We start from the raw sequence: 22,642 nt of genomic DNA on the forward strand, positions 1-22,642 counted from the left end.
GCTGGCACGGAAGCACCCTGGGGCTGGCAGGCGCTACCGAGTCGGCATTAGCGAGGGAAGGCTGGGATCGCCACCAGCCTTGCTGGGTCCTGACCGCTGGGCCTTCCGTTGCCCCCACCGGTGGAGGAAGCAGCTCCAGGGCTGTGGTCTTCCCAGCTTCCAGGTCAGTTCAAGGTCAGCCACAGCGCCCGGGGCTGGGAGCACTGGGTCACTGTAGTCCCCACCTGACCCTTTCTGTTCATTCCAGAGGTTTATGGAGGACCTACAGGATATCAGCTTAGTGGTGGGCTGGGGGGGTGGAGATACAGGAAGAGCTTGGCCTGAGGGCCCAGTGAGGGGGGGAAGCACATAATTACAGAGTCTGTGTAAGAGGCACTGCGAGTCAAGTGTGGGGACTCTGGGCCCAGCCAGCCTGATCTCATTTTGAAACCTGGCCTGGCCGCTTGCTGGCTTGTGACTTTGAGGAAGCTGCTTAACCTCTCTGAGCCTCAGTTCCTCACTGGGTAATAACATTATCAAACTTGGAAGATGATGATGTGAGTCAGAGATAACAAAGGTCTACCCCACAGCTCGTGGATTCATGGTGTTACTGGTGTCTGTAGTGGAGACGGGAGGGGGAGGAAATGTGTGGGGGTGGGGGCAGGAGGCAGCACTGAAGGCAGCAAAAGGTGAAGTGGCAGTTAAGCAGGATCAGGAGGAATGACCCCTTGGGCTCACCAGAAAGAGGGCATGGCCGTAGAGGGGCTGTGGGAACAAAGCACAGGCAGTGGGGCAGAGGGCTGCAGGGGTGGGAAGTGCGGGCAGGTAGGCTGGAGTGTGCCTCCACCCTGCAAGTGAGCCTCTGCGGGCAAGTCTGCAGGAAAGTGGAAGACGATGTTTCCTGGCCGCAACACTAGGCAACACGAATTCATGGGATGAGAAAGTTACTCCCTCTTCAATTTTCACTCAAGCCTTTGACTCCATCAAGGGGAAAAGTCTCAACTTTAAAAATTTTTTTAAATGTATGTTTATTTTTGAGAGAGAGAGAGAGAGTGAGAGCAGAGAGAGACAGAGACACAGAATCTGAGGTAGGTTCCAGGCTCCGAGCTGTCAGCACAGAGCCCAACACAGGGGCTCGAACCCACAAACCGCAAGATCATGACCTGAGCCGAAGTCAGACCCTTAACCGACTGAGCCACCCGGTCGCCTCACAGGCCTCAAAGGGACTGCTTTTTGCTAGCAACTGTAACCACAAGAGTTCTGTAACATTGTTATGTTTCTGTTTTTATGATTAGGTTCTATTCCCAGTAAGAGGCTTTTGGCTTACAATGTTGATAACAATGTTCCTTGTAAAATACACTTAAAAATGAGTCACCTAAAGGAAACACTAAGGAAATTGAAGGTACAAGATGAGGTGCAGAAAGGGAAAAATTACGACCATTGTACTCAAAAGACCGATCTTCAGGAAATACTGTTGAGGGCACCTGGGAGTCACCCAAATTCTAAACCAGGGAGGGCTGGGGCCAAATCTGAGTCCTGGGAAGACAACTACGACTGAACGTGTTGGGGGCCTGGTCAGCAGTCAATCCAGGCGGCAAATGAGACAGGTCTGACCTAGGGCAGTGGGCTTCAGAAGGACCTGAGGAGAGACACCCTGGGCACAGACAGGCTGCGGTTTGTGACCTGCTGTGTGGCGGCGGAAGGAGACGCAGCCTTTATGTCCATTCTGTGAGCTGTAAACGTGTCTACATTAGCGTCTGTCACTCAGACCTGGATGTTTCTATCGTCTCCCATCAGACTGGGAGCGATGTTGGCACCTCCTACCTCTTTTCCAACTTCCCAAAGTGCCTGCACTCTGTATGGCCTTGTGGGATGACCCAGCTATAGGGCTTGCCGGCTGACAAGTCAACATCTCAGACCCGGGTGACCAGCCACCCCGGTTCGCCCGTGCATGAGGGGTTTCCCAGACACGAGACTGGAAGGAGCTGGTCACCCCACTTCAGACGGTCCTTGAAAGGCAGGAGCCTTGGGCTAGAACCTGTTGGGCTGGAGTGGCTGGCCTATGGGGCCAAAGCGAGAAGCCCACAGTCTGCATGGGCCCCGGTGAGCATCAGTTCATGTTTATGTGGACAGCACCATCCACCTCAAAGTAGGTCTCCAACCTTCTGGAAAAGGCTCAGTGACCTTTGTCCTTTTCAAGAAAATATATTTCACCCTGATTAGAAACCTCCTGGCCACACCCTCAGATTTGGCTCCTGTTCAAGTTTCAGAGTTCAGAGGCCTCAAAAATGTCACTTTCCAGGCTTAGCAGCTGTTCCCAAAAGAAAGTCTCTAACCCTGACATTTAGGGTCCCGTGGGACTAACTCCACCCCATTCTCCAACCAGAATTTCTCTAATTCTCTGAAGTATTGCTCCTTTTCCAGCCAATATGGCCTGCTCAGGGTTCCATGCCTGTCCCTGCTCCTTCCCACTCTGTTCTCTCCTCCTCTGTTCCATCTGCCTGGAGGCTCCCTTCACACATATTCCTGGGCTTGAACTCTACCCAAACTTTAAGCTTTGGCTCAAGGCACCTCTCCATGAAGCTTCCCCATATCCTCCAGGCAGAAGATACTCCTGTTTCTCTGATCCACTTCCAAAGCCTGATCTCACCTGTAGCAGCTGGTTAGGCCTTCTACCTGGGACTGAGCTAGCCTGGAAACCATCGGAAGGCAGGGTTCACATCAGATTCATTTTTGGCCTCCCACCTCCTCCCCTGTAGTCAGGAGCCAGCATATAGAATTAACACATAAATGATTAAACCGTAATGCCTAACTGGGAGAAGTTCCAACTGTCTCTCCATCAGTCACCTAGGGACATCAAGGAGGGCCTCTACAGAGGCTCAGCCATTCAGCCAATATCCCTGGACCCTCCACTTGGCAGACTAGGTAAACAAGACCTCACTGTCCAGGAAAGGCTGCCGGGCCTGCCCGACAATTCTGTAACCACAACCATGCAGCACAGGGCCAAGAAAGGAAGGACACGGAGCTCTTGGAAGGTGTCACGGAAGGTCTGGCCCAACTGGGGTCATGAAGGCTTCTCAGAGGACGGAATACCTGGGTTGAGACATAAGAATAAAGATAGTGTGGCCGCAGAAGTTGGGGAATTGCATCCCTGTGGCCATCTCAGAAAAGAAAGCGAGGCATTTGGGAATCAAGGCACACAGTCCCTCTCCACGCCTCCACTCCCTGGCCACGTGATCCCCCTGCCTCAGTTTCTGCATCGGCACAGCCGGGCCGCTGAGAGGATCTGTGGGGATAATGGATGGAAAACACTCACTACACGCAGCCAAGCGGTCCCCAAACATGGGGGATTACAGTTGTCATTATTGCCCACACAGGAGGCCAGAGGATTCCAGGGGGCCAGATCCCCAAGCTCAGGCTGCACTGGACAATAATCTTGCCTCACGATTAGCCCTGAGTTGGAGGCAGGAGAAACGGGTTGCCACAGAGCCTCCCCTGTCGCCAGGTGGACCGCCCAGGTCAGACTGCAGAAATCTGAAGGAGCAGAGTTGAGTCTAAGAGGCCGAGTGGTGAGTGGCTCAGTGGGGCAAGGGGGAAGGAAGCTGGATGCAGGCAGAGGAAGACAGCAATCGAGGGCGTGGCCGAAGACAGGTCTGGGCAGACGGATGAGCCGAAGAACGAAGAGCAAGAGAACATCCTCACCCTTCCTGCCCACCCTCCCGAGCTGTGCCAGAGAAGCAGTGAAATGACTCCCAGTGATGGATGCAGCAGCTCTGACATTAACAGGCCACTGGGTCTATTCAAGGCCAGTCAGACGTTTAAAAGCCTGTCTGGGGGCGCCTGGGTGGCACAGTCGGTTAAGCGTCCGACTTCAGCCAGGTCACGATCTCGCGGTCCGTGAGTTCGAGCCCCGCGTCGGGCTCTGGGCTGATGGCTCGGAGCCTGGAGCCTGTTTCCGATTCTGTGTCTCCCTCTCTCTCTGCCCCTCCCCCGTTCATGCTCTGTCTCTCTCTGTCCCAAAAATAAAAAAAAAAAAAAAAAAAAAAAAACGTTGAAAAAAAAAATAAATAAATAAATAAATAAATAAATAAAAGCCTGTCTGAAAGCCACCCTGTGAGGGGAAGGAGCCAACCACAGACCGGAAACCAGTGTGCAAAGAGCCATGTCACTTCTCCCCAGGAAGGAGCGAGGGTGCAGCAAGCTAAGATTAAGGCCCAGCACCCAGCCTCCCAGGGGGACCCACAGAGTGGTCTGGGAGGAATCAAGGGCTATCTGCGGTGCCTTGGGAGCACAGGTTCTTTCTGGCCACAATGGCCTTCCTGCTGTTCCTTACACATACCAAGCTTGGGGCGCCTGGGAGGCTCAGTTGGTTAAGTATCCGATTCTTGATTTTGGCTCGGGTCGTGATCTCACGGTTCGTGGCATTAAGCCCCGCGTCGGGCTCTATGCTGACGATGTCAAGCCTGCTTGGGATTCTCACTCGCTCTCTTTCTGCCCCTCCCCTGCTCATGCTCTCTCTCTCTCTCTCTCAAAATAAATAAATAAACATTAAAAGCCAACAAACATACCAGCTTGTTCACCACTCCAGGCTTTTGCTTTTACTGTTTCCAGACTGTGCGTTAACTGGCTCCATCACACCATTCAGAGCTCCTCTCAAGTACACCTCCTCCTACAGGCTTTCCCAGATCACCTACTCTAAACTCCCCACTCCCCACACCTACTGTGCTTTTCCCCTAGAAGCCTACAGAGTTCAATCCCTTGTCTCTTCAGGTCTTTGCTTCTTTGCTCAGAAGTCACCTCCTTCACAAAGTGTTCCCTGACCACCCAGTTTAAAATCATACACCCTTCCCCCCTCCAGCTCTTATCCTCCCTCCCTACTTTACTCTCCCCTGACGTCCTAGATATTTGTTAACTGTCTTTCTCCTCCCACTGGAACATCAGCTCCGAGAGCGCAGGGGATTACTGTCCTATTTGTTCACTACTGTATCGTCAGCATCTAGAAAAGGGTCGGGCACATAACAGGGGTTCGACAAATGATGAGTGAATAAGTGTATATGAATGTTTAAGAGCAGGGCCTCTGGTCAGACTGTATGAGATCTCATTCCAGCTCTTCCACTTCCTGTATGATCTTGGACCACTTACTCTACTCCTCTGAGACTTAATTTAATCAGTAAAAGGAAAGCAACAACAGTCCTGGTCTCATAGGATTATTGGGGGATTAAATAAGATCATGCATGTAAAGAGGTGAAGACACAGCCTGACCCCCAGCGAGCACTCAGTACTAAGCTGACGGCCTTGGTAGCCTTCGTCGGCTAGCATTTCTTACTTGCTCCTCTGTTCCCTTGTTTATCATGCGTTTCCACCCCAGGGTCAGCTCCAGCCTGCCTCACTCACTACCGTGCCCTCAGTTCCTGGCTAGGTGTGGGAAGAGAAAATCGGGCCTCCTCTCAAACCAAGGAGTGTGGAGCCGGGAGACGCAGCTTCAGCTGGAGTAGGAGCCTCACCGATTTGTTTCTCTAGAGCGGCTGCCTCACAGACGGTGGCCCGGGGCAGGATCCCAGGGTCGGTGAAGCTGGTTTGCAGCAGGCAGCTCATGACGAAGAAGAAGAGGATGGCAGCCATGATGGGGATGGCGAGGGTCAGCTGGCGGGCCAGGAAGGGACAGCTAGAGAGAGAGAGGGAGAGAGAGATGAGCAGATACCCCAAGGGCTCCCTGGAACACAGGGCTACAGCACTAGACACGTGTCATGCCATCAACACCACTCCGCATTCTGGCATACAGCCTTTCCCTGAGGAAGAGGGACAGCTCCTAGGTGAGCGCAGCCACTCCTCCAAGAGTGCCTCGAGCAGACATCACTAATTGATCTTTGCACTTTCCCTCTGAGCCAGCAGCAGACATGATCAATAGAGCCCAGAACTTTTTTTTTTTTTTTTTTTTTTTTTTTTAAATGAGCTAAGGAGAGAGGTCTAGATCCCAGCACTCATAACCCCGGCACTTAGCTGCAGCTTCAGAATCCTTCTAAACACAGAGCTTCAGGCAGCCGCTACCAATGAACTAGGGAGTCACTTGAGTTGACCGTCCACGACAATGTTCACTTATTCATTCATTCAGTTACTCCACAAATATTTAGCGAGGTCTCACATATGCCAGGCAATACCATCAACAAACAGCAGGAATAATGGCAGTGAATAAGAGTGTTGTTTCTCCACCTGTCATGAGGCTGTGGTCTAGTGGGGAAAAGACAGGTAAACAGAGAGAGGTGCTACACAGGGCTTTGTGTGCTAACATGGGAGAGAGGAAAACAGCAGAACAGTCAGGAATATCTGGCTGGAGGAGATAATGTCTAAGCTAAAAATCTGAAGAATAAGTAGGGGTTAGCCACGTGCAGGGGGTTAGGGGAAGAGCATGGTCTATGCACTGCCACTGTCATCCCAGGGCTGGCATCCCAAGCCCATGCTTTCAGGTCCCCGACCCCAGTTGGTTTGGAGGACAGCCTGTGCTCAGGCTGACCCTGAGGCCTGCCCAAACTATTAACCGCTGTCCTACGCTGCCTTCCCTCCCAGAGCTAGAGTGGCACCTGATGGGGTGAGGAGCTGCTACTTGGGAAATGACAGGCTGCTGGGAGGCCAGAATCAGAAGAGGCTCCAGGAGCTGGCACAGTTACAGAAAGCAAACCTGTGGACACATACTCTGTTTCCACAGCCTCTACTCCCAGAAGCTCTGGCCTCCAGAGAGGCCCTTCCCTTGAAGAGCAAAGACTGCCAGGTCCAACGGCTCCCACTGGACCACATTCCGCCCCAAACATCTCAGTGGTCCCTGGGTTCAAGACTCAAAGCTGGGCCCTCTGTGTCACCCACATGCCAATCAACCAGTTCATGTATCACCAGACTTTTGGGGGGACGGAGGTGAAGTCTGAGACTCGTAGAGCACTCAGAAACACCAAGTGCTAGCTCCCTGATTTTACAGAGGGGGGCTCTGAGGCCCACAGCCACATTCAAGGTCACCCTGTCAGCCAAAGACAGGACTGGGGCCTCCGGGCCCTCATCAGGTACTCTCTCTGTTCATTCAACAAATATTTACTGTACTGAATGCCTACTACCCACCAGGCCCAGTTCTAGGCACCAAAGACAAAACAGTGTGGAGAACGAAGCCCTTCTGTGGCGAAGAGACAGGCAACAAACTAGCAGAAAGTATAGGCATAGTATGTTCAGATGGTGGCAAGTGCTTCCAGAAAACAAGTAGTCCGGGAAGAGGGGATAGGAGGGAGGGGAGTGGTTTGTTCACTTATAGGGGCAGTTAGGGAAGGAGGGAAAAAAAGTGAAGGAGTGAGCCATGAGACTCTCTAAAGGAAGGGTATTCCAAATGGTGCAAAGGCCCTGAGGCAGGAATATGCAAAGAGGCCAATGTGCCTGGAGGAGGACGCACGGGGGGGGGGGGGGGGGGGGGGGGGGGTAGTGGGGGGAGATGGACGGAGAGGAAGACGTTGGTTCTTATCCCAGAAAGCCAGGGAGAACTCCAGGGGGAGCCTGGGATCTGACTTAGAATTAAAGGGGCACTCTGGCCTCCATGTGGGGTGGGAAGTGGGGCAGAAGCCAGATACCCTGCTGAGAGCCCTGTGCAATAATTTACCCAACCAAACAATGAAGCAAAACCATTCTCAGCAGGAAAAGCCCTAGAGAGCCACTCTACCTTTTTCCAGCGCAATGGAAGAGTGTGAGCTCACTCACTCTCCAGCGTTCCCACACCCTGGGTCCCTACTGAGGTAACACCCCAGTCTAGACCCAGGGGAGGTCTGAGCCCAAACCCCAAACCCTCCTGCCAACTCCACCAGCCCAAGTGAATTAGGGCAGAGACAAGGCAAGATGATTCACAAGCCCTCCCTGAACCCAGAAGTCCTCTTTTCTCCCTTCTCTGGGGGACAAATCTGTCATCAGTCAAGATACCCACGCAGCCCAGAGAAGATCCTGCTTCTGAACTAACTGAATCCCACGCCTCAGTGTCACAGGACTGGGGGCGGGGGGGGGGTGGGGGGGGTGGGGGCGGTCAACTTCCTCCTGCTCAGGCTGCAGCCCTGGAGGTACTGGAAAAGGAACTTTCAGAACACTCATGCGGGTCGGGTCGGGTCGGGTCAGCTCAGCAAGGTGGATCTGAAACTCAGTCCAAGGAACACACTGGAGGCTGGGGGCTCCCCAGAGCTCCTGCGTGTTATATTTTCCTGGAACTTTTCATCCACCCTGACTCAGAAAGGAAGGGTGAAAGGGAGAAGCTAATTTGTAGGAAGTCCTCACCTTGCTTCAAGGGGAAACCCAAGGTTGCAGATACATGATCTGGCAGCTGGAGAGGGTACCTGGGGGTGGCGTCTTTGTGGCAGCCTTAACACGGCCACAGGCCCTTAGGACGTGTTTTATGGTGAAGAAAACAGCTAGTAACGGCAGCCAGCATTAAGTGCTTGTTACTGGTTAAAACCTTACGCACATGACATAGTGCCACCCTCATGACAACCTATTATAAACCCCATTTTATAGATGACGAAAGTAGGGCTCCAAGGTGAAGGGACTATCCCAGAGTCACGCGGATAGTGTGTGGTGGGGCTGGGATTTGAACCAGGTCTGTTGGCTCCAGAGATGGAGTTCTTAACCACACCGCACAATTAAGCAAGACCACAAAGGATGGGGGAGAACCCGGAGGGGAAGCTGTGTGGGTGAGTGTGAGTGTGTGTGCAAGGGATCACACAGCAGACGGCTCAAGCTAGAGACCAAAGGTGGAGTGCAAAACTTCTGGGAAGTGACAAGCATTCCTCCTCCAACCAGAAAAGGGAGCTACTGTGTGGGCCTACCCTGGGTCACTGGGGATGTAAAGAGGTCAAAACCCCACAGGGGCAAACAGGACCTATCACACCAAAGCACTGTGGACTCTCTTGAAAAATAACAAGGCACTGCAGCTGTTCCTGCCATGGGACAGGCCAGAGGTTTGCTCCAGAATGGTGAGAATGCAAAGAAAGCCAGGGGTACATGGGGTGGGGGGCAGGGACCTGCCGGAGTCAGAGGGAAGGACTGGAACCACTGGGGAAACTAAGGAAGGTACTGGAGAGGGAAGGGAGGCCTACGAGGCCCAAAGCAGTCTGGGAAGATTGCCTGAGGGCCTAGAGGGAGAATGACTGAGGTGAAAGGAAGGGGGAAGGGTCTGAGAGTAAGAGATGACAGGGGACCCCAAAAGGGACCCTGGTGGGACACGGAGGCAGCTGGGAGAATTGTGATGGGTAGTATAAAGCCAAAGGACACAGAAAAGATTCAGAAGTTGTCTGGAAGGGATATAAAGCAAAGATGCCTCAAGGGGTCAGAAAGAAGCAGGGGCTGGCCAAGAGATGGTCCAGCAGAGAGGTGAGGGCCAGGGGATCCGGGAGGCCTGAGCCAGGTTCTGAGAGGGAAGAGAGGATGGGTCGGTGCAGGGACTGGCAAGTATGGGGCTCCTGGCAGAGGCTGGCAAAGGCAGGGTGCCAGGGAAAGGCAGGGAGGGACAGGAGACAGGCCAGAGGATGGGGCGATGGGGCCCCGTGTGGATGGAGCATCCAGATGGGCGAGGGAGGAAGGACAGTAGGGGTGGGGTTGGGGCGGTGGGTGGTGAGGGCCAGGGCCGATGAGAGACACGCGAGGGGACTGGAAAGGCCTGGGGGCAGATCCTGAGCGGGCGAGGACGCAGGCCCGGGAGGAGCAGGGAGGAGAGAGTGCCTGGCAGGTGCAGGGAAGGGTGGAGCGCCCGAGGAGGTCGGAGTGGACCGGGCGCCCAGCGGGAGACCAGAAGGGCGGGAGTGCTCGCCGAGGAGCCGGGCGGGCGGAGTGCGCGGCAGGGGGCGGAGGGGACCGGAGGGATGGGGGCGCCCGAGGGGGCGGGGCCGGGGGCACCGCGGGACTCACTCGAAGACGAAGAAGAGGATGGTGGTGGTGAGGATGAGCAGCAGCGTGAGTGCGAAGACGCCGCCGTGGCCGGCCAGCATGAGGCGGCCGCCGCAGTAGAAGCGGTTGCGGCCCGGGAACACCTCCCACTTGCGCCGCGGGCGGCGGCCGATGCTCCCGCTGCCGCTGCCGCTGCTGCTCCAGCGCGGCGCGCTGGCGGGCGGCGGGGGCCCGGGGCCGGGGCCGGGGGGCGCGGCTGGACCGGGGCGGCGCGCCCCAGGGGAGGCGGGCGGCGGGGCGGCCCCGGGGCTGATCTGCTGGTACTCGCAGTCCTTCATGCGGCCGGCCGCGGGCCTCGGCTCCGCGCCCCACGGGCCGGCCGGGCCGCAGCGGGACCGGGGCCGAGCAGCGGAGGTGGTAGTGGCGGTGGCGGCGGCGGCGCGCGCGCGCGCGCGCGCGCCCGGCGCTCGCTTGCTGGGGGCGGCCCTGCCGCCGCCCCGCCCTCGCCCCGCGCGGCCTCCCGCCGCAGCGCCCCCTCCGCCTGGGCCCGGGATGGCGCTCGCGCCCCGCGGCCGGCCCCGGCCCCGCTGCGCACCCTGAGCCGCGGCGGTCCCCTCTGCAAGATGACGGGGCAGCAGATGCGCGCTCCCGGGCGCCCTCTGTTCCCTTGCAATGAAATCATTTTTTGGGTGTCCCCTGTGTGCCAGGCACCTTGCCAAGCGCCGAGATTCGAGTGGTGGACTTCTTGATCTACTTCTGGCAATCTGTAATTCCAGGGCCAGGCTTCACCCATCTCTGAGGTCTGACTGGATAGGTATTGGGGGTGGGGGGGTGGGGGGGTAGGGCGTGGGGACTGGCAGGGGAGGGCGTGGGGACACAATCTGCTTTGAAACCCAGGGGCCTGTTAACGACTGTCTTGGAGTTCACAATGCCCAGTGGGCGTGTGTGGCACATCCTGACCTTCCCTCACCCAGATCTGTGATCTGGACCCAGACCAAGGGTTATCTAGATATCTGGGTTGATGTAGAGTTGATGCCACAGGCCTCAGTATTTTTCGAGAATTTTGGGTGTGTTTGCTTTCCAAATGGCTGTGTAACAAATTATCGCAAATTTAGTGGCTTAAAACAATACACATTATTATCTCATACATTCCAGGTCTGGAGCCCCAACCCAGTCAGTTGAATCCTTTGCTCTGAGTCTCAGAAGGCTGCAGTCAAGGTATCAGCAAGGCTGCATCCTCATCTGGAGACTCAACTGGGGAAGAATCCACTTGCAAGCCCACTCAGGTTTTGTTGGCAGAACTTATTTCCTTAGACTCTGTGACTCAGGGCCTGAGATTTTTGCTGGCTGTCAGCTGGAGGCTTCCCTCAGGTTCCAGAGGCCATCTGCAGTTCCTAGAGATTCCCACAGTTCCTTGCCATGTGGGTTTCTCCAACATGGCTGCTTATTTCATCAGGCCCACAAGGAGAGTCTGACTCCAGTGTGCTAAGTCAGAGTTTCACATAATGTAACTTATTATGTATGTAGCAGGAATGACGTCGCGTCACCTTTGCCATATTCTATAGGTGAGAAGAAAGTCGCAGGTCCCACTCGAACTCAAAAAGAGAGAATCACAAAAAGATGTGAATAGCAGGAGGCAGGAATCACTAGGGGTTACCTTAGGGTCTGTCCACAACACTGGAGTTACTGGAAAACCTAAGGAAAAGTATAGGAAAAGGGAGAGCTGGAGACGAGCATAGGAGAGAGTAAAAAAGAGAGTCAAAATACACGATGCAGAGGGGTGGAAAGGTAACAACAGTGACCTCAAGGATCACTAATTGTTACACATGCCAGAGGCTGCCCAGCCATGCCTTTGGTGCCAAAGATCCTGGGTCTGATGAGCCCCACCTTGGAGTGAACCATGTTGTGGGCTTCTTCCCCTCTTGCTCCTTGGCTGTAGAACAAAGTTAAAAACTGGACATACTGGTTTCAGTAAAGAGTCCTGCTGTCCCACCCAACTGGGTTCTTTTGCAGCCCTACACCTTTGCCTGCTCCTTGTCACTTTCCAGAAACTCAAACTATCCTGCTTGATTTCAGCCTTCCTCCTCTCTACCTCATAATCTCCCCCATTTGCATGGATCCTTTCCTTTCGTCTTAAAGACGTGGGCTTCCTTCTGCCCATGGCCAGGCCTCCACTCATGCCCACTCATGTCGCTCTCCGTTCATACAGACTGCAAACACACACTCTATTCTCCTCTATCAATTAAAAGGCAAAATGAAACTAAAATATCAATAACAGAAACAGCATTCCCTCCTCGTTCTAGAGTCAGGTTTATCTTTTTCTCTCTCATTTAAAGAGTAGCTACCACTTGCATACCACCCATTCATTTGACTTTTTTCAGTTTAGCCTCTGTTGACATCACTCCTCTAAAACCTCTATCTTGGGGCACCTGGCTGGGTCAGTCCGTACAGCATGTGACTCTTGGTCTTTGGGTTGTAAGTTCAAGCCCCACACTGGGTGTAGAGATTACTTAAAAATAAAATCTAAGGGGCGCCTGGGTGGCTCAGTCGGTTAAGCATCTGACTTTGGCTCAGGCCATGATCTCATGGTTTGTGGGTTCAAGCCCCGCATCAGGCTCTGCACTACAGTGCCGGAGCCTGCTTGGGATTCTCTCTCCCTCCCCTGCTCTCTCTCAAAATAAATAAATAAACTTAAAAAAAAAAAAAACCCTTCTATCTTAAATGTCACTAATGACCCATTTAGTGTGGCATAAACTACTCATTCTCACCAATACCCACAGTTCCCAGCCTCTCTTACAGATGGGTGTGGCCAAGTGACTGAATTCTAGCTAATGGAATGTGAGTGGAAGTGACAAGCTGGCTCACAGAAGTCCCAAGTGCTGATCTTTGCTCCCTTCCCATCTGCTAGTAGAATGGAGGAGACTCTGAGAGTCAAACTAGATGTCCTCATTCCAAGTTTCAGGGTCCCAGTCCTTCTCAATCACCAGAAAGATTTAATAAGACTGAATTCAACTGATGTAATTGTGCAACATGCACAATATTTTTTTTATGTTTTATTTATTTTTGACAGAGAGACAGACAGACAGACAGACAGCATGAGTGGGGTAAGGGCAGAGAGAGAGGGAGACCCAGAATTCAAAGCAGGCTCCAGGCTCTGAGCTGTCAGCACAGAGCCCGACGCGGGGCCTGAACTCAGACTGCGAGATCATGACCTGAGCTGAAGTCAGACGCTCAACCGACTGAGCCACCCAGGCGCCCCAACATGCACAATATTTTGTTCTATTTGTAGCAGATAAGTCTGGGGGCTAGAAGAAATAAGACATTGTTTTATGGTTATCCTGGAAACTCTCTGATTCTCTGACTGTGACTTAGACGGAGAGTTTAAAGATCCAACCTTGTCATTTTCTTTCTGCAAGAACTCTGATGCATTCAGAAGCATTCCTGTAGTCATCATCACTGCCATAACAGTCAAGTGGAACAATCACTTGGGCCCCCAAGGCACTTGCTTTAGTTGGCACTCCATCACAAATAACCACAGGTGATAATTTGATTAATCATGATGCCACAGCACGCGGTGGATTCGTCGCATTGTGTTTCCCATCGGCAAGGAGCTCAGCACCCTGAAATCCAATGACACAACCAAACCAGATCCCTATTCCTGTCTTTTGAGATTTTCTGGGACTCCCCCTGAGTACCAATTTCTGTATCAGTCAGGGTCCAGCCAATGAGACAGAACCATACCAGTCATTGCATAGAGGGGATTTAGTATAAAGAACAGTTGGAACCGTTAACTAGGTATAAAGCTGTAGCTAAATAACTGGAAGTTATTAAACACAACTTAAAACAAATTTTTTAATGTTTGTTTATTTTTGAGAGAGAGAGCATGAGCAGGGGAGTGGCAGAGAGGAGACACAGGATTCAAAGCAGGCTCCAGGCTGTGAGCTGTCAGCACAGAGCCGGATGCGGGGCTCTGGGCGCTCAAACTCATGGACCGCGAGATCATGACCTGAGCCGAAGTCCGACGCTCAATGGACTGAGCCACCCAGGTGCCCCTAAAGACAACTTTAAAGTTGTAAAAAGACAACCCTGAGAGATCACGGAGGCGGCAACAGCAGGAGGCATCTATAGCTCGTAGGGCTAGGAGAACAAAGGGGAGCATTTGGAATCACTCAAACTTAGCAACTGAGAAGAGGGGCTCCACAGGGCTGACACTCAGACCCCTGTGTCTAATGCTGGTGTCTGGTGTCTCTGCGCATGGAGGAGGGACCAACACCGCTGAGGAAGGAGTGCCACCTGGCTGGCGCTGGTGTCTCTGACTGGGACACCGTGAAGCTGGTTCTGAAATCGTTGAAAAGAATCTGCAAAGTGGATTCAGCTGCTGCTACGGGAAGGCACTGCTGCCACCCAGGTGAAGGGGCGTCGCTACAGTGACCTCACAGGAAAAGGAAGCACACAGGAGGGCGCTTCTCTTCCTCCTCTGGACTCACTGGCTCCCTCTAGTGGCCCTTATTGGCAGAGCCAAATACAGAGCCCGCTGACAGAGCAGAAATGTGATTTGCAGAGCCCCGGCTCCCGATCTCATAATAGAAAGCAGAGGGTGGGTTTAGAGCTGCGAGACAGCAACTCGCTAACTAGCCCGAGCGCTTTTATAAAGTATTAGAAGAGGTGAAGTTAGGTGAGAATTAGCTGGTTTTCAAGCAGAGATGGAAGGGAAATAGACAGTCCAGAGGTAATGGCACTTTCAGAGTCAGAAAAGCTGACTGCGTTTAGACAATAAGTAGTATAAGACTGAAAAGGGTCTTGAAAAATGTGAGCACCTGTAAGGCAAGTATCAGCCGAAGAGTGTGGACTTCCCAATTATTATTTCACGTGACTTTGGTGTAGCCACCATTACATTAAGCATGAGGCAAGGGGTGATGAAGCAAATAAATATATTAGCTTGAGAATTCTATCTACGAAAGAACTTGAGGGTGGTTAGTGTCACATGGATCTGACTAGAAGCAAATAGAACAGAAACCTGTTGTATTAATTTTGTATGTCAATTTGACTAGGCCACCGTATGCAGATATTTGGTCAAATATTATTCTAAATGTTTCTGTGAAGGTATTTTTAAGGTGAGTTTAACATTTTTAAAGTTTATTTATTTATTTTTGATAGAGACAAAGAGTGGTGGAGGGGCAGAGAGAGAATCCCAAGCAGGCTCCACACTGTCAGCGTAGAGCCCAACACAGGGCTCGAACTCATGAGCTGTGAGATCATGACCTGAGCCAAAATCAAGAGCCAGATGCTTAACCAACTGAGCCACCCAGGATTAGGCTCAGAAATGTTATATTCTTAATATTTTTAAAGTAATCACCACACCAATGTGGGGCTTGAACCCATGACCCCGAGATCAAGAGTCGCCTGCTCGGCCAATTGAGCCAGCCAGACACCTCATAAGGTGAGATTAACATTTAACCAGCAGACTTTAGGGGCGCCTGGGTGACTCAGTCAGTTAAGCATCTGACTTCAGCTAGGGTCATGAATCTCACGTTTGGTGGGTTTGGGCCCCACAATGGGCTCTATGCTGACAGCTCAGAGCCTGGAGTCTGCTTCGGATTCTGTGTCTCCCTCTCTCTGCCTGTCCCCTGATCTCACTCTGTCTCTCTCTCTCTCTCAAAAATAAATAAACATTAGGGGCGCCTGGGTGGCGCAGTCGGTTAAGCGTCCGACTTCAGCCAGGTCACGATCTCACGGTCCGTGGGTTCGAGCCCCGCGTCAGGCTCTGGGCTGATGGCTCGGAGCCTGGAGCCTGTTTCCGATTCTGTGTCTCCCTCTCTCTCTGCCCCTCCCCTGTTCATGCTCTGTCTCTCTCTGTCTCAAAAATAAATTAAAAAAAAAAAAAAAGTTGAAAAAAAACCCAAAACATTAAATAGAGTTTAGTGAAGCAGATTATTCTCCATAAAGTAGGTGGGCCTCATTCAATCAGTTGAAGGCCTTAATAGAAAAAAGACTGACTTCCCCCAGTGAAGAGGGAATTCTGCCAGCAGACTGTCTTCAGATTTGAACTGCAACATCAACTCCTCCACGGTCTCTAGCTGCTGGCCTAACATGCAGATTTTGGATTTCCCAGACTCATAATCATGAGCCAATTCTCTCCCTTGTACCCATCTATATGTACCCCACATATGTACACTTAATATATCCCATTAGTTATGTTTCTCTGGAGAACTCTGACTTATATGCCAAAAAGGCTTTGTGGTAACTGTATTGCCAAAGAATCCATGAGACCAAATTTTAAAAAACCTTTGTCTGCCTAAAATTAGTATGAAATCTCAAGGGACCCTGAACAGTCAAAACAATTTTGATCAAGAATAAAATTGGAGGTCTCACATTTCCTGATTTCAAAATGTACTACAGGACACCTAGGTGGCTCAGTCGATTGAGCATCCGACTTCAGCTCAGGTCATGATCTCACCGTTTGTGGGTTCAAGCCCCATATCAGGCTCTGTGCTGACAGCTCAGAGCCTGGAGCCTGTTTTGGATTCTGGGTCTCCCTCTCTCTTTGCTGCTCCCCAACTCATGCTCTGGCTCTCTCTCTCTCAAAAATAAAATAAACATAAAAAAATATTCAAAATGTACTACAAAGCTACAGGAATCAAAACAGTATGGTACTGGCATAAAGACAGACATATAGACCAATGGAATAAAATTAAAAGCCTGGAAATAACCTTGCATAGAGGTACCTGAGTGACTCAGTCAGTTAAGTGTCTGACTCTTGATTTCAGCTCAGGTCATGATCTTATGGTTTGTGGGATCAAGCCTGGGATTCTCTCTCTCTCTCTCTCTCTCTCTCTCTCTCTCTGCCTTTCCTCCGCTCTCTCTCTCTCTCAAAATAAATTTTAAAAAACATTTTTAAAAAAGAAAAGAAAAAGAAATAACTTTGCATATATGGTCAAATGATTTCAACAAGGGCCCCAAGACCAGTCAATGGAGAAAAGACTGTCTTTTCAACACACGGTACTAGGAAAATTGGATATTCACATGCAAAAGAATGGAAGTTAGACTTTTCTCTCACACCACATACAAAAATTAACCCCAGACGGATCAAACACTTAAACATAAGAGCTAAAACCATAAAACTCTTAGAAGAAAACAAAGAGCAAAACTTCATGACATTGGATTTGGCAATGATTTCTTGCACATAACCTTGAAAGCATAGGCAACAAGAGAAAAATAGATAAAATTGGACTGCATCAAAATTAAAACTTTTGTGCATCAAAGGACACTATGAACAAAGCAATGAGGCAACCGGGAAACCTATGGAATGAGAGAAAATATTTGCAAATCATGTATCTGACTGGTATCCAAAATATCCAACAACTCAAAAACAACAAAAAACAAGCAACCTGATTTAAAAATGGGCAAAGGAGAGGTGCCTGGGTGCTTCAGTCGACTAAGCATCTGACTCTTGATTTCAGCTCAGGTCACCTCATGGTTTGTGGGATCAAGTCCCATGTCAGGCTCTGCACTGACAGCACAGAGCCTGCTTAGGAGTTTCTCTCTCCTTCTTTCTCTGCCTCTCCTCTGCTCATGCTCTCTCTCTCTCTCGCTCTCTCAAAATAAATAGACTTTCAAAATATGGGCAAAAGATCTGAATGTTTCTCCAAAGGTATACATTTCATGCACCAGTAAGCACATGAAAAGGTGTTCAACATCACTTATCATTAGGGAAATGCAAATCAAAACCACAATGAGACACCACCTCACACCCACTAGGATGGCTATTAGTTAAAACAAAACAAAATAGGGGCACCTGGCTGGCTCAGTTGGTAAAGCATGTGACTCTTAATCTCAGGGTTGTGAGTTCAAGCCCCACATTGGGCATGGAGCCTACTTTAAAAAATAAAATAAAACAAGTGTTGGTGAGAATGTGGACAAATTTGAAACATGTGCATTGCTAGTCAGAATGTAAAATGGTGTGACTTCTGTGGAAAACAGCATGACAGTTCCTCAAAAAATTAAACATAGAATTAGCATATCATCCAGCAATGCCAATGCTGGGTATATACCCAAAAGAATTGAAAGCAGGGACTTAAACAGACACTTGTCTACTAATATTCATAGCAGCATTATTCATTAATAAATAGCCAAAAGGTGGAAGCAACCAAAATATCCATTGACAGATGCTCCATTGACAGATGCTTGGATAAGCAAAATGTGGTGTATTCCTACAATGGAATATTATTCAGCCATAAAAAGGAAAATGTGACATAGGCTACATACAATACGGATGAACCTTGAAGGTATAATGAGAAGTGAAATAAGCTAGTCAAAAAGGGACAAATATTGTGAAGGAGTGGCCAGATTCACACAAAAGTAGAATGATGATTGTCAGAGGATGGGAGGGTAGAGGGAATGGGGGGTTACTGCTGAATGGGTATCAGGTTTTAGTTTGGAAAGATGAAAAAGTTCTGGAGCTGAATGGTGGTGATTGTTGGACGACAACGTGAATATACTAATGCCACTGAACTTTACACTTAAAAGTGGTTAAAATGCTAAGTTTTATGTTATGTATATTTTAACATATACATACCCATGAGTGCCCGTGAGTGCACACATGGGTGCCTCTGGCTGGCCGTGATTTAAAATAATTTTTTGGTCCCCATGCTTGCACCAGCAGGAAGTAGACTGTGAAACCTGCACATTCTCCAAGGAGCTCATACTGCCCAAAGCCCATCTCAGATGCGGCCCTAAAGGATAATCAATGAGCCAGAGGGCACAGCCAGGAGGCATGGAGAACAATGGACAAAGAAGTCCCTCCTGGAACAAACCAGTGTCTAATCAAGGAGTGTTTCCAGCCCCAGGGAAGAGGACTTTGATAATCTGACCAGTGGAGATTCAGAACTGCTTTGGATCAGAGACTGTGACACATCTTCAATTCTTTCCTTTTCTAAATAGATATTTCTATGGACGTTATTCTTGTTCTGCCATTGGATGTTTTGCTTTTTCAGTTCATAAGGAACCAAATCAGAAGCAGACTGAGAGACTTGAGGCTGAATATAGTCACTAGATGGGATTTGGGGTTATCTCCCTTGGGAAGGGGTGTGTTCTCTCTGTGAGAAGAGCAAAAACAGGTATTTGGCTCCGAAAGACAGACTGAGGCAGACTGTGACACAAATATCTGTATTTTCTTCTTCCTAAACCCACATCCAGACTTTATTTCCCAGTAGGGTTCCCAGATTTAGCAAATAAAAATACAGGCTGCCTGGTTAAATTTGAATTTCAGATAAACAATGAAGAATTTCTTAGTAGAAGCATGTCCTGTGCGATGTTTGAAACCATAATTATACTGAAAAAAAAATTTGTTTACCCAAAATTAAATTTTAACTGAACGTCCTGTATTTCATCTGGGAACCCTACTTCCCAACCTCCCTTGCAGTTAGATGCGGCCATGTGACTGAGTTCTAGCCAATGGTACGAAGTGCAAGTGATGTGCATCTCCTTTAGGCCTGGCCTCTTAAAACCTCTCTGAAAGCAGAGGACTCTGAGCATCTAGAGGGAGAGTCACAAAATGGTAGAAGCCTAGGTCCCAAACGACTGGGTAGAAGAGGCCTCCCTCTCCAAAGCTGCACCAGACTATGATGTAAACAAGAAAGGAGCTTGTATGATTAAGCCACTGAGTTTTAGTAGTTGTTTATTACAACAGTTAGTCTATCTTGAATAATATCCCTAATCCCTAAATCAATAACTTTTCCCATCCTTTCCTTAACAGTGGGTGATCTTAGTAACTGTTTCTTCTTGAAACTTTCTCTTCCCTATTTTTTTTCTAGTCCTTTGATGATGATGATGATGATGATGATGATGATGATGATAAATACCCACTGCTCATGAAGTTCTTACTATTGCCAGGTGTCGTGCTAGTGCTTTATCTAGTGTCTCATTTAATCCTTGTAACTACTCTGTGGGGTTGGTGCTATCACCCCCATTTTCAGGATGAGAAAACTGGCTTGGAGAAGTTGAATCACTTGCCCAAGGTCTTCTAGGCCCTCCTACTCTATACTTTTCTGACAGTCTCATCCGAGATCATGGCTGCTGCTGTAATGATCATGTCTGTGTGGATGGCTCCCTGACCTCTCTCCTTGTCTCCAGTTCCACATTTCCTGGCGTATGAATGTGTTGAATGTGTTGTCATTGTAAACTCAGCAAGTCTGAAGTGCAGCTATTCATTTGTTGGACTGTTCTAAACACTTTTCATTTAGTTTCCACAACAACCCTATGAGACGGATATTATTCACATCTGTGAGGTAGATAGTGTTTCCACACTTCACAGGTGAGTAAACTGAGGCTCAGAGATTCAGTATCTGGCTCACATTTATGCGTCAGTACGCAGATCTCAATGACAATACCTCAGTTCCACTCAAACTAAGCTTCTTCCAGTCCTGTTCCATGGCCTGCTTCCCATACTCATTCTCTGCCCTTAACTTTCAAATCCTTTCTGTCCTTCCAAGTCCAGCTCAAAGGTTATTTCCCCGCCAAGTCTGTTCAGGTATTACAAACTGGAAGGGATCACCACTTTGTGTGAATTTACAGAGGACTTAATCTGTACCTCACTTACCTTTTCCTAAGCATACAAGCAAAACTTTAACTCTTCCTTGGCATAAAAAGTTCAAGTAGAGAGGTACAGAGCAAGAAGTTTACGTGGCCCTTCAGTCTTCAGAATTTTCCAGTTTCTACCTTGATTAATGTTTCTGTGTATCTGCTAGCAACTCTGTTAGACGGTTATTTGAGGGCAGGACATATAGCAAATCACCTTTCGTCCCTAAAACAGGCATAATAAACAATTGTTGAAAGAATCCATCAATTTCAAATCCTTTGAGCTTGCACACACTACATTTTTAGATGAAGGTGAGAAGGTCTGTTCAAGAAAAGAAGTGATTTTTCCTCAAGGGGACTGGTAAAGACATGTCAAACACTCCCTCTCCTCCCACCTTCATTAAAGAACAAAAAAGCATCTACTTCTTAGGTGTATGGAGCGTCTGGTTTCTGTTTTAGCTGGGTCTCAGAAGGAAATGACTTTTCTCTGAAATTGTAGACGCCCAACCCAGCTGCAGCATTGTTAGACCTTAGGGTAAACAGGAAGCTTCCTGCCTTGGGCCCTTCATGTCCCTCTCCCAGACTATTAAAGACTGTTAATAGGATGGTAAAAGGACAGCTGCTGGCCATAAAATCAGCCCATTCCTTAGATCCTTGGAGAATATCAACTAGATCCCTCCAAGGTCAGAGAGAAAACTGTGTCCGTCTCCAGGTCACATACCAGGTGTGTCCACCTAGCTGGGGTCCTCAGTTATCTCCTCTATGATCAAATGTAACCATTAAGGCCTTTGCAGAACACCAAGAGTTTGATTCCTCGGTATTAGTTGAGAAGGTGGGATTTCCATTTACAAATGGAAAGGGTTTCTGGTCCTTGAAAGAATTTGTGTCTGCAAGCATCATGTCCTGTTCACCCCCCAAAAAGAGGTAAAGAGGAGAATCCATGAAAACAAAGCATCTAGTGCTCCTACCTCTGCGGTACAGAGCTGAAACAGGACCTCAAGTCTTCCTGCACACGGGGTGGATTTGCAGCTGTTGGTGAGGAAGGAGGGAATGGTTTCTGCCAACTGGAGGGACACTAGGGCAGGGGTTATCCTCTTTTGCCAAGAAGGGCACTCGGGTGTCTTGGCAGAAGGCAGAGGGCTGCCCCAATCTGTGTGTACATTTTCAGAAGCATTTGACTCTGGACCAAATGCTCTCAGCTGTGCTAAAGCTGGGGCAATGGATGGGAAATGCTTATTGGCCAGGCTGACTAGAAGCTCCAACAGAGGGTGTTGGGGCTCAGCCAGGAGCTTCCCTTCAGCTGGCAAGTTTAGCTTTCTGTCATGGTCAGAGGGAGCATGTCAAAATTCCAATTCTCAGTGCTCTCCAGAAGCTATGATTACCCATCTATTTTGAAATTTCTGCTTGTTGGAATTTTTAGCTCAAACAGGGATCGAGTGGTGACGATACAGAGCCTCTTACCTGGCTCAAAGAATGAGCAAAAATAGCTGAGGAGGGGTCAATGCTCTTACCACCAGTACAGTGATGGGCTCATAACCAAATGGGAGCCAGAAAGATACCATTTCGTTCAACCTTGTACTTACAATTTTTCAATTCATGCTGCCTGGTTGGCTCCTCTGACCCAAGTCTACCAATCAAGCAAGCACAGACACTTGGGCAGGGCAGGGAAACCAGTCACCACTTTGACCATTTACTTGCCCGGCACAGATTTACTTACACAGGTCAGGGAGCCGTATTTGCCAGGTGTCGCTGCTTTCCCTCATTCAAAGGAAAGGTCACTTGAGTTACTCCTCAGAGTTGCACCCAAGAAAGGAGAGTTCCTTCTAAGTACTGAAAGCAGGAGAATTGGATATTTTCTCCTAAACTCACATGTTTGAGCCACTACATGAGGTGTTTAGACTGGGGTGATTCCATGGCTTAAGGCAGCTCTTAAGATCCTAGAGCAGAAAGGGACCTACTAGATTATATGGCCCATCCCCTCTCCTCTCCCAATAGGATAATATTATTTCCCCCAGTTTCAGAAGAGGTGACTAAGGCTGTGAAAACCCTCCCAAGGTCACACAGCTGGTAAGTGGGGTTTTACTGAGAGGACTACAATCCAGGTCTCCTGCTTCTTTGTGCAATGTTCTTTTTACCATGACTTTTTCCCTAAGAAATTTGTAGTATTTTTAAAAAGGTAATTCATTGCCTGCAT

General features: G+C 49.6%; 1 protein-coding gene and 1 long non-coding RNA gene across 7 annotated transcripts in view; one reads left to right on the plus strand and one right to left on the minus strand.

Moving 5' to 3' along the window:
• ZDHHC18 (zinc finger DHHC-type palmitoyltransferase 18) overlaps positions 1 to 10,326 on the minus strand; it is a 29,211-nt gene extending 18,885 nt beyond the window's left edge. For 2 of the 4 annotated variants that reach the window (XM_058718487.1, XM_058718488.1), the window contains exons 1-2: positions 9,895 to 10,325; positions 5,484 to 5,644 (exon numbers count right to left, since the gene is read on the minus strand). In XM_058718487.1, coding sequence (XP_058574470.1) covers positions 5,484 to 5,644; positions 9,895 to 10,211 — 478 coding nt within the window. In that variant the 5' untranslated portion in view covers positions 10,212 to 10,325. Of the gene's footprint in view, positions 1 to 5,483; positions 5,645 to 9,894 lie in introns of all 4 variants that reach the window. The other 2 variants (XM_058718486.1, XM_058718489.1) reach the window with 2 other exon arrangements.
• Positions 8,669 to 18,829, plus strand: LOC131505206 (uncharacterized). 3 transcript variants are annotated; one of them, XR_009258307.1, is made up of 2 exons: positions 8,669 to 8,963; positions 18,533 to 18,829. It is a non-coding gene; the product is annotated as an uncharacterized LOC131505206 (long non-coding RNA). The 3 variants fall into 3 exon arrangements; XR_009258306.1 differs by having other exon boundaries at positions 18,536 to 18,829; XR_009258308.1 differs by lacking the exon at positions 8,669 to 8,963 and adding an exon at positions 10,740 to 13,411 and having other exon boundaries at positions 18,536 to 18,829.
• The last annotated feature ends 3,813 nt before the right edge of the window (positions 18,830 to 22,642 follow it).

The sequence above is a fragment of the Neofelis nebulosa genome, chromosome 2 (genome assembly GCF_028018385.1).
Source record: "Neofelis nebulosa isolate mNeoNeb1 chromosome 2, mNeoNeb1.pri, whole genome shotgun sequence".
Lineage (NCBI taxonomy): Eukaryota > Metazoa > Chordata > Mammalia > Carnivora > Felidae > Neofelis > Neofelis nebulosa.